Source organism: Aptenodytes forsteri, unplaced genomic scaffold, assembly GCF_000699145.1.
Source record: "Aptenodytes forsteri isolate BGI_AS27 unplaced genomic scaffold, ASM69914v1 Scaffold176, whole genome shotgun sequence".
In the NCBI taxonomy this organism is placed as follows: domain Eukaryota; kingdom Metazoa; phylum Chordata; class Aves; order Sphenisciformes; family Spheniscidae; genus Aptenodytes; species Aptenodytes forsteri.
In genome coordinates, this window is record NW_008794853.1 from 179,207 (window position 1) to 191,179 (window position 11,973).

At 41.3% G+C, this 11,973-nt stretch overlaps 1 protein-coding gene across 1 annotated transcript in view; it reads right to left on the reverse strand.

Annotated features, from left to right (window-relative positions):
- PLCXD3 (phosphatidylinositol specific phospholipase C X domain containing 3) overlaps positions 1 to 11,973 on the reverse strand; it is an 87,638-nt gene that overhangs the window by 23,899 nt on the left and 51,766 nt on the right. The window contains exon 2 of the mRNA XM_009274531.1: positions 4,982 to 5,690. Coding sequence (XP_009272806.1) covers positions 4,982 to 5,690 — 709 coding nt within the window. The remainder of the gene's footprint in view (positions 1 to 4,981; positions 5,691 to 11,973) is intronic.

Genomic DNA, 11,973 nt, shown 5'->3' on the forward strand with positions numbered 1-11,973 from the left:
TTAATACTATTAATACTATTCCAGGTTCATGACCAATGCCATCAGACACAACCACCCAGCACTTCCCAAAAGAACGCTATGCTAAAACCCTTGTGCAGACAGATGCTCCGATGATGAAATGCCACTAAAACGCCTGCCAGCAAAGTCTGCCTGAACATACACAGCCCATTTGGGATTTTACTGTGCAGGCCTGTTGACGTGGCAGAAAGATGCTTCAAATGAAACCAAGGTCTCCCTGTGCTACTCTGTGTGCAAATACAGAGATTGCCTCTTGTGTGGAAAGACCAGAAAAGTAAGGATAAAGTAAGGATAGTTTGAGGAAGAATAGAAATACTAAGGATTTGGCTGGATTGCCCAGAGTACTTTCGAATTCCCCAGTAATATACCAGAATGATAGTTTGTGCCTTCTGGGGTGAAAAAAAAGGCAAAAAACCCAAACACCAAACCAACCCCCCCCTCCAAAAAAACCAGCTGCCTCCGAAGTCAAATGCAGTGAGGGACAAGCATGCTTGTACCGTACACGTTAGGGAGGGACCGAGTCTACACTTGCCTTTCAGCAGTTAAAGAGCTCACACACCACCTTTGCTGCTACGGGGTCGCCGAGTCCTAAACCCAAACCAGTTCATCGGAGCCTGCAGCCCATCACGGAGGCAGACATCAAGGTTACAAGCAGGAAGGATGCCCAGACAATTAGCAAAATACAGTTGCCATTTCGGTTGTTGTTTTTCTTTTTCACATAAAATAGTTTAAGAATGGCATCAGTCAGTACCAAGTATGGATCAAAACCATCATCAAATCCCACTCTTCCAGCAACACAGAAACTCTCAAAAATTCAGCTGGCTGAGATATGGCTTGGAGGAGTTACCATCAGTAACTGACTCAAAAATCCCACTTCTTGCGACTCCAGGGATTATTTTTCACATAATATCCACCTATTTGCTAGCTAAATCTGACCCTGCTTAGTTTATGACTGCACCCAGAGATGGCTTTTCTCCAGACAGCTTCTGTGGCCTACTTATCACCCCTTTTGTTAGTAGTGTGGCTGCTTTGCCTCCACTTCAAAGGTTCATTCTCATGTGCAGGATTTTTTTTTTTTTTAATTTGCTTTGGTTGCTAAGGGGGAAGCTTTAGCATGGTGGACAAGGATTTAGTCACATGTGAGCTACAGGGAACATTATCCTTAGAGATTAATTTGGAAATCAAGTGACAATTGGCTGGGTATGTGTTTGTTTTCTATTTCTCGAAAGCTTTAGAAGTACCACAGGATTTTTGCATCCTCTACAGGAGATCTGTTCTTCTTCTGTATTATTCAACCTCAGAGACAACAAAGACAATATCATGCTTGTCTCCATTGTCAGAGGTAAAATTAGTTATTTCACTGCAAATCAGAAAACAAACTAGATTATTATGAAGAACAGCTCTACACTCAAAAGGCTGTTTCACAACCGCCTTTCAGACATTACTGAAGGCAGCTGCCTCACTGTGAAGTTAATTCAATAAGCAGAGGGAACGTAATTCATTTGGTAAGTACTGTTTGCTAATCAAAGATTATTTCTTGGCATCTAAACTGTGCGTGACAGAATGTTAAGCCTGAAAACATATTGTTAGTCCTCAAAGTTTTTCATCAAATCCAAGAAACATAACATGCACACATGCAAGCTATTCTCCTCATTCAAGTAATGAAGATGAAAGCTGTGTTATAAAGTTTTGTAACGCTGAGCCATGGTCCTAGGAAGAGCTTATGAGAAATGGCTTTTCCCTCTTGCATTTGTGCATGATAGAAAGCTTGATGACTTTATAATTTCTGCTTCTTTCAAATTATTGTCCCATAGAGCATTAAGTGTGATGACAGCAGCAAAGCCTGTGAGGAAGCATTATCAGTAAAAAACAGTCCTGGCATATCTTCTACTGAATTCAGTCTTAGGAGCATGAAACTGTTTTGTTTTGTTTTTTAATCAAGGTTACCATAGGCCTCCCATCTTGCATATCTGTGCTGTGGGGAACAGGATGAGGAATAAAATCAGTTCTCCTTCTGAAATGCATCGCCTTAGGAGACTGCTCAACTGCAGTTTGAACATATGGACCTCCACCACCACAAGCAGCCGCGATGAAGAGCTATTAAACCAACCATCTTGTGTTGGCTACGGAGGAATATTTCACCGTGCTCTTTCACAACATGAGCTACAAAGCAGCGAAAGGAGCACGGATTGCTGCACAGTGTCTGCTTGCAGTTTTCCAAATCCGATGGATGCCACAACTGAGAGAAACTATGTTCACCCTCTCAGGTGGCCATTGCTCTTCAAATTGTAAATAATCTCCTGAGCAACAAACAACTTCAGAGATCAAAAGCTGATAGGTTTTATTGGATCCGAAAGGATCTAAACTTGCTCTATTTTCAGAATTAAGTCAATATGTTAATGAAAATGGCCACTGTACAGATGAAAGAGAGACAGCTAAGGGGGTCATTTGAAAATGCCAAAGGAACATTTCTTAAATGTAATATTTAATTTATGGGAAAAAAACCCACACCAGAATTATTGGAAAAATTCAACCTTATTCCACATTTGCATTCAGATCTTTCAAAATTCAATGTGAGGGAAAAACTCCACCCCTGTATGGTTATAAAACTGCTGCCAAAAGCAAGATACTTAATTGCATTTGCATTCTTAATGCAAAGCTCTTCACCAGCATTTATTAATAAGCAGAAAATAGTATAAAATGTATAAATCTATGCAGCAACTGGCAACAAAGGCACATATCTTATCTACCTGGACAATAATGGGATTTGATCTGTGTATTTATTCTGAAAAGGACAGAATAATCTTTTTACAAATAATTACGAGATGGTTCAAAGTAGCAAACACAGAGCAGCTGGAACATATGCCCCGGCTCCTTTAGTATGGATTACATACTTTTAAATTACTGAAACATTAATGCATCCAGGTTGAAGAGAATTCTGTAAATTCTACTAATTGTGCTGCATCCTTTAATTGCTCATCTGTTTATTTTTTAACAGGGTCATTATCAAATGAGGAGCAGTTCTGAGTACACTTGATGTTTACTTTCAGAGCAGTTAACTCAATATACGAGCTTAGTTTCTGTGTAGATTAACACACATTCCAAGCCTGTGTCTTCCTGCAGTGTATTTTTGTAATAAGTAGTAGGATTCCAAAATGAGATGCCACACTTCTGATGGAAGACTAAATACCAGCTTTGGAGATAATTTTCAGGGTCCATTTCTTTTGCAATGGTTAAAAGAGTTATGCAAAGAAGAAAAAAAGTATTCATGCAGCAGATGTGATTATACACTTGTGGCTCATGTGAAAATCTCAGTTGTAATTTGGAAAAACAACATTTCCAGGTATTCCAGCCCAATTATTTACTGACATTTCAAGTTAGTTATAATCTCAAAATTTTCAAAGGCTCAAGTCATTCAGAGCTCAGCCAAACATATCCAGAATCCATTTGAACTTTTTATTTTTCCAAACAGCTTCACGGAAGCACATTATAAGCCAGAGAAGAAAAGGGGTTTTAATGGCTATTTTATTGATGCAGCAAGTTTTAAGAAGAACCTGGTAGTTTCTTGATTGCGCTACTTCATGTTCTAAAGAACACTCAGAAAGATGTTTACCAGAGAAGATAAATCCCTGAGCAACAAGGTAAGTGTTTAACAGTAAAATCCATCAACAAAGTAGTTATTTCAGTACAGAGAAGTGCTCTTCAGACTCACCAGAAAGGGAGATTCCCAGTCCAATGGAGTCTGTAAAAACATATGTGGAGGATATACAAACAGCTGCAAGTGCAATCGCACAAGCACTTCTGAATCATATTCCACTGCTTATAAAACTTTCTGCATCAGTGTTTTACCACTTCAGGTAAAGTTTTTCCCTGTTTTTTAAAGTTATCCATCGCTTAGGAAAGCTGCCATAAAAACGGCTCAACCTTTCTCAAAAATGAGGCATCTTTTCTTTGCAGGGTGTAGTGTCACAGGCATTGCGTCATTCATCTCATAGGAGGGGACAGTGTTCCCAACAGACCTTCCTGGCACAGGCACATACGTGCAGAGAGCTGAACATTAGCAGGCCATTGATCCCCATTATAAATTTTTTACACTCTGCAACCCTTCTTATTTTTTTAAGGGGGAAAAAAATAGCTTTTGTGTCTTGGCATTAAATTTCAAGTTTCCTACCAAGTTGTCAAGAACATAGTCACACATATATGCCTTTAAGCTGAAAATTGGCTGTGATTTATCAAAGTCAGAATGGTATAAATAATGCATGTCTTGCACAGACAGCTTTTCTTGTAATGTAACAACTAATGGCCTGTCAACACAGTATTCCACGTACACAACCTCTACAATGGTCTACAGTCTTTCCTGTATGATAAATGAAGGCCTGTTAGGAGGCAAATTCACTCTAATAGTGTCCTGATATCTTTGCTATAATGTGTGATGATGGTATGCAGAGAGAAAAGCCAGACATCTTTAAGGTGTGTAAAGGTAGTTAAGGATGCAAATTCTGCAGTGTCAGGCTTTGCTGATGAGCCAAAACGAAAAATTTATTTACCCAATAGCTGAAGCTTGATGCATAAGTAAAAACTTCAAAGATCTGGATCATTCAGACAGATTTGTCCACATCCAGTAAGGAAATCTGAGAAAAGATGTTCAGTGCTTACGGTAAGAAAACACATTTGAAAAACAAAACAAATGGAAAAACCTGTATTCAGGAAAAAAAAAAAAGGCTAAGCCAATTCCGTAAGATCTCATTAGGTTTTAGTGCCAGATTTTCTTTCAAGATACAAAAGCTTCTCCTTCAATGTGCTTCTCTTTAAAAAATTTTAGGATTATGCCCAAGTTCTGACTAAGCCACAGTAGCATGGAAGAAATACATCTGCTGGAGTTTCTTTATAAGGAATTAGAAGAGCACTATTGCCAACACACACATTCAACACAGTCAGCGCACGTTACCCACCAGAAACTTACCTTTCTGTGATTGTTTCTCTGAGACCACTAGCAACCCCTTTCACCACCGTACTAGCCTTTGGCGTCAGCACTACTTGAGATATAAAAAAGGAACCCTTCTTTCTTCTTTCAGTGATTGATGCCTGGAGGAACTGAATCAGTTTTTCCGGATCTGTTGTGTTTGCCCAAGGAGCTGGCATCATCTGGCCTGGCCAAAGAAATGGTACCTCGAGAGCCACTGGACTGTGGTAGAACACCAGCACTTGGTGTTCCTTTTCCCACAGGTACTGGAGGCTGACTTCATGGGCAAATATAGCAGGACACATTTTGTTTCCATACGTGTCTTTGAGCATTTGGACAAGCTTTTCATGATGGTATTTCTGCATCCCGTAGAAGTGGTTGAAGTCCAAGAAGACCACTTCTTTTGGGTGGTCAGCAAGAAACGCATTGATCTCTTCCAGACCCTCCTTGACTTTGGCACTGAATAAACCATGAGCAAAGTAGAGTTCATTGTCTGGGTCTCTGGGCTTAGTGGAAATTCTAAGATCAAAATACCGTATACCTGCCCCCAGCTGGCTGGTGAAGTTCATGGTCTGTGTAGCCAACCACTTCCTCATCAGCTTTTTAGCCACAGTCCCAAAAACAGACACAAAATTCTGGACCGTCTCTGGCTGTTCAGGCCCAACTGGAGAGGCTTCATCGATGTAGAAGCTAAATGAGTCATGAGACCCTAAAAACACAACAGAAGAAAATTATCAATATTGTATTCCTATATTAAAAGTCATTAGTGATTTTTCTTAATAAACATAATTTTCTGACCTGTACCAACTCACCAACGGAATCCTCCCCTGCTCTTTTTCTCAACACACTACATTTGTCTGGCAGCATTTACCCCACCAGCACCTCCCAGAAACTTGAAGGAAAGGTAGTGCCTGTTTCACTGCTTGTCTGGGCACTCTCTCACTCTCTTCTAGCTCTTACTTACGCCTTTAAGCTCACTGAAGTCAGTGGGCTCTGAACGTCAAAGCAATCCTGGTGTAACTCCAGCAAAGCTAGTCACGTAATAAATCCCTAGAACCAACAAAAAGTCTGGCCCTGCATGCTGAACTGCGCACCGTCTAGTTTGCAGAACCAAAGAAAAAAACCAAACCAAACCAACAACATCCCACACACACCTTTATAGCCAGCTGAAGTAAGAGTTGAAAAATGCCAAGGACATGTAACCTTTCTGACCTTTTATTTATTTCAAGTCTATCTGGTCATCAACAAGGTCACTGAATGCTGTTTTCCTTCTTAAATTTACCTCTAAAATTTTTTGCTTTCCTTTGCTACATAGGTATAACAGATAGAGCCAAGGATAGCATTACATTCCACTGATAAAATACAGAAACACTACTGCATGCTCTTGACAAGAGCAAGACATACTAAACGCGCCTAAGTACAGAAGTTATCGTTTTCCACAACTTAACAAAGTTGAGTACAAATATGTAAGACCCTTTGCTATGCAAAATTCTCTCTGTCTCAAGGTATGTCCATTAAAAAACACCCCACAAAACAAAAAAAACAACAACTTACTCTGCTCAGCATTTAGACGTTTACATGAAAGCAGCTGATAAAGCTGAGGACATCTGCAAACGCATGATCATTCTGTAAGGGACTTTGTCTTGCTTTATGGAGAGATGAGCTGACCCTAGGACACGCTCATCACCCTTGTCTACCACTAGCCTTCTGAATACCTGGCAGTGAAATCTGGCCGTTTATACAGAAATACTGTCCGGCTGCAGGCAGAGCCACACTCCCACTGTCCCAGCCAGAGGGGATACTTCGGTCAGACTCACTGCAGCAAGCAGGTCTGCTCCTCAGCCTATGTCACACCACTTGCAAAACTCCTTCAAGGTCAGCAGGACTTGTACTTCTGAAATGGACTGTAGCGGTAGGCCCTCAGAGATCCAAATCCTAGCATCAGAATGAGTTCAGAGCACAAGCCTTGCCTGCAACTGATGCTTCTGTAGGCGCTTTTCAAAATTACTTTCCAAAGCACGCATGCTGTAGCAAATAAGTATCACATTAATGAGATCCTGCTAGTCAATCATTTCTGATGGCAATGCTATTTTAACTGAACTGGAACAAAGCCTATAAACTGAAGTGACAGCTATAACATTTTATTCTTTAACAATAAATGGAGTCACGACAAATCATCTTAAACTCTGGCTTGGATTTTGCTTTGTTTAATCTGAGAAATGTCTTAAAATTTTGTACACCCCTGCTTTTCATGGTTGCCTCTTTGAACTGCTTTTTACTTTAAATATTAGACAAAATTACCATTTTGATGAAGCTTTCTACTGCTAAGTGTTGAAGCAATAGCATTTTCCTTACAGAACCCGATTAGATCATGGAGTATCTGGTTACACACTGATATCCCAGGGGACCAGATCTGCATACAGAATTTTAACGGTAAAACAAATGATTAGAGCAGTGACTTGTGTTTCAGTAGTATTACAGGGAAAATCAATGAGATACATTAAATGTTCTGCTCAATGTAACCTGCACTAATCTAGAAATCAAAGTAAATCCAGTCTTGTTCAAAACAAGGCATAGCTACCGATATTAGCAAGAGATTTATCTTGCAAACCCTCACTTAGTCCATTGAAGTCCCTTTTATTTCAGTAGGATTTTATGTCAGAATAAGTACATGTATAAACATGATCAACCGACTGCAGCAGTAGGCTCAAAATGGAATTAAGATTAATTAAGCCATTTGTCCTTTATTGTCTGATAACAATAAAGTTATTTCTGCAACCTGAAGTTGCAGAAAAGGGAGCTAAACTTGACCACCACGGCCAATATGCAACACAGTGCCAAACACCACTTAAAACTACTTAAGTCGAGAGATGCAGCACAGTTCTCACAGCAGAAAACTAAGGTGAACAGCTTGTCAGCAGGTAGCTTTTAGCTATTGGTAATGCAAAACACAGGGAAGAGCATGTAGGAGGCAGGGGAAACATTGCAGTTAGAAGTGACAGAACATTACAAGCAGGACAGTTTAGAAAAATATTTTTTCTTAATTAAGGTCTTTATGCACGTATTTGAGCCTAAAAATGGGGATTCCTACATGTAAGGTACAGAGAAAAGTGCACAGTGCACTAAGAACCTCCATGTTTTGTAACCCAAACAAGGAGACTCTATTAAATACTACAAAAAAGAAAATAAGGCTTGACTTAACTTGGTTGACACTGAACAAAGCAGATGTCAGCTATTCAAAAGTACGTAAAGATTCCTCCTGACTGAAAAATACAGCAAATGTTTTTTCTTTCCACATGTACAAGTAATTTGAACAGGTCGTTTAAATATTTATTTATTTTCACCATGCACTCATCTACATTTCCTTTTGCCTTCATCCTGTCCTGTTGTCCTAACCAGCTTACTCATATAACTCGGGGAAATTCAAAATCCTTACACTTGGCAGAGCAAATCAGAGTATGATCTTTTCCACTGTCATGCCCCAAATCACTATGTTCCTGGTAATGAGAAAATCCTGTATGAACATACACTTGTTTTTAGCAACCAGGTTTCCTTCCAACTTTGCTTTGGTGAGTGGGGACATTCACATCCTACTTGCCACTGGGAAGTGGACTTGCAGGTCCTCTGTATCACCAAATCTCAGCCCCCATGAAGACAGGATGCAGGGTACATTCAGAAATACTAATGCAATGATGCCTGCAATCTTTGGAAGGTAGCTTGCACATCAGCTATCTTTGTTATAGTAGGGCAGGGGACACGCTGACCTGATATATGGGACAGTCTCTACCACAGAGACTTCAGTATGAGACATGGGGAAGCAAAAGAGAGGGGAAATGACTTGTCCCAAGTCACGCAGGGAGGAGGAGTAAGCTGATATTCCTCTTGTATGCAAACATATTTTCTCAACAGTTTACTAAGTGTCTAGCACTTTCTTAAAACATTGCACACTGTTTTCCCCACTGTTTCAACAACACAACATATCATTGATCCAAGGATTCAACGATGAAGGCTTGTGGATCAGGATCACAGGGGTGGCAAACAAGAGGTAAACACGGTGTGCATATGTTACAGACTGCCCAGTCAAGAAGAGAAAGTGGACAAAGCCTTCTTTAAACAACTGGAGTAAGCCTCACAATTACAAGGCCTGTTTTCATGGGGAACTTGAGACATTTGCTGGAAGAGCAGAACAGCGGGGCACAGGCAATCTGGAGAGCATCAAAGACTTTTTTTCTGCATGCACTCCTTAAAGTAGACAAGGCGCGCTGCTTGACATGGTACAAATTAAGGAAGAAATGGCTAGGGACATGAAGGCTGACAGCAGCCTTAGCCAGACTGACTATGAGGTGATATAAGAATTTAAAATACTGAAGAAAGTGAGGAACGCAAATAACTGAATAAAGATCCTGGATTTCAGAGCAGCAGTCTTAGCTTGTTCAGGAAATTGGTAAGTGATAGCCTGTGGGAGAATTACCTTAAATGCCAAGGGACTCGGGAGAAATGGTTGAAATTGAAAGACAACCTCTCTAAAGCATATGAACAATCCAGCCCAGTGTGCAAGGAAACAAGGAGGTAAGGCAGGAGGCAAGTTTGGCTGAATGGGTAACTCCTGAGTGAGCTCAAACTTAAAAAGCCATGTACAGAAGGTGTAAGCAGGGACAGGCTCCCTGGGAGGAGCCTGCAAGGGATAGGGAAGGCAACAGAGAGCTCCTGCAGATATGTCAGCAGCAAAGGGGAGCAAGGAGAATGTTGGCCCACTGCTGAACAGGGCAGGAGACCTCATAATGCAGGACAAGGCAACTACTGAAATACTTGGTATCTTCCTTGCCTTAGTCTTCACTGGTAAGGTCTGCTCTCAAGCACCCAATGTCTCTCTCTGTCTAGTACTTTTTCAAACTGCTTCTCATTAGTAAAAGGTGACAGTTAAGGATTACTTATATAGATTAGACACATAAGTAGATGGGACAAGAAAGGATTCATCTGAACATGCAGAAGGCACAGGCCAAGATCACTGTAAGGCTGCCCTCTCTCACCTTTGACAGGTCATGTTGACTGGAGGAGGCAAAAGTTACACTCATCTTCAAAATGGCAAAGCAGGACAACCCAGGGAACAACAGTCTGTCAGATTCATTTCAGTCCCAGGGAAGATCACAGAGCAAGTCCTCATGGAAACCATTTCCAGCTTATGAATGGTAAAAAGGCAACCTGGGAACAGCTACCATGCATTTAGCAGAGGCAAATCATGACTGACCAACCTGACTGCCTTCTAGAACAGAATGACTGGCTTTGGGGAAAACAAAATTTTCCTTTGACTTCAGCAAGGCTTTTAACAGTCTCCCTTAAGATGCTTGCAGTCTAACTGGAAAGACACCAACTAGACAAGTGCACTATAAGGTATGTGAAAAAAACCTGCCTGGACATCAGGCTCAAAAGGTTGTGGCTGAAGGTTCAAAGTCTTAACTCACAGCTGATCACAAGCCAATTCTGTTTAACATCTTCATCAGTGACACAGACAATGTGATGGGGAGCACCCTCAGCAAGTTTGCAGGTGAAACCATGTTGGGGGAAGAGGTTAATGCTCTGGAGAGGAAAGCTGGTATTCAGAGAAACTTCAGCACAGCAGAGAAGCTGGATGACAGGAACCTTAAGAAGTTCAAAGGCAAGATGGACCCAGGACAGACAACCCCATTCAGTAGCACAGCTGGGGACCAACTGGCTAGAAGGCAGCTCTGCATAAAAAGACTTATTCGCTTGGACATAAGAAAAAACAATTTCCCCACAAGACCAGTTAAGCCCTGGAGCGGGATCCCCGCGGGGCTGGACTCTGTATCCCTGATCCTCAATGCTTGGCTCGACAGCCTCATCTAACTTGGAGTTAGCTCTGCTTTGAGCAGGGGATGGACCAAATGACTTCTGGAGCTCCCTTCCATCATAAATTATCATGTGTCTGCTTATTCCCCCCTCCCAAGATAGAAAAGATTAGTTTCTTGTCTCTCAACCTTAGAAGCAATTATCAAGAGACATTTAAAATGTCTGCACCAGCCGTGATCCAAAAAAAAAAAAAAAAAGTGGCCAGTTTCAACCACCGAGACATTAAATTTTCATGAACTTAGATGTGGCCAAACACTATTTAGATATTCAAGAGTAAAATGTGCAGTATCACTTAGATTGCAAGAAAACAGCTGCTAGTACTTTTACTAGGGAGAACAGTCTCCTGTTTCCTTTACTGAATTCCCTTAATAGGACAATTGGGAATATATAACCCACTACAGCTCAGCTATGGACATATTTATGGCTTCCCTGGAGGGCTAAACCCCCCATTCAAAAAATAATTGGGCTCGGTGCTGAAAAAAGTCCCTCAGGGAGAGTGCGTTTTAGTTCAGAATCGTTTCTTCAGTCCCACAGATATTTACAAAGAGGCACAGCGAAGCTACTATTTTTGGTGGCTAAATTTTAACATATCATTCATAAAGCACGCAAACGTAGCTGAACTTTGCTCTGCCCTCCCCTTGCCTCGCTGTCAGCTCTGGCCATCCCCCTTAACAACCACTTGGTAAACAGCACCTAAAATAGAGGTACTGAATTGAACAGTACTGCCCAACATGCTCAACAGCAACAATCGCACCCCGAATCATAGAATCATTGAGGTTGGAAAAGACCTCTAAGATCATCGAGACCAACCGTCGACCCAACACCACCACCACCCACTAAGCCATGTCCCTAAATGCCTCATCTACACGTCTTTTAAATACCTCCAGGGATGGGGACTCAACCACTTCCCTGGGCAGCCTGTGCCAATGTTTAACCACTCTTTCAGTAAAGAAATTTTTCCTTACATCCAATCTGAACCTCCCCTGGCGCAACTTGAGGCCATTTCCTCTCGTCCTATCGCTTGTTACTTGGGAGAAGAGACCGACACCCACCTCGCTACAACCTCCTTTCAGGGAGTTGTAGAGAGCGATGAGGTCTCCCCTCAGCCTCCTTTTCTCCAGGCT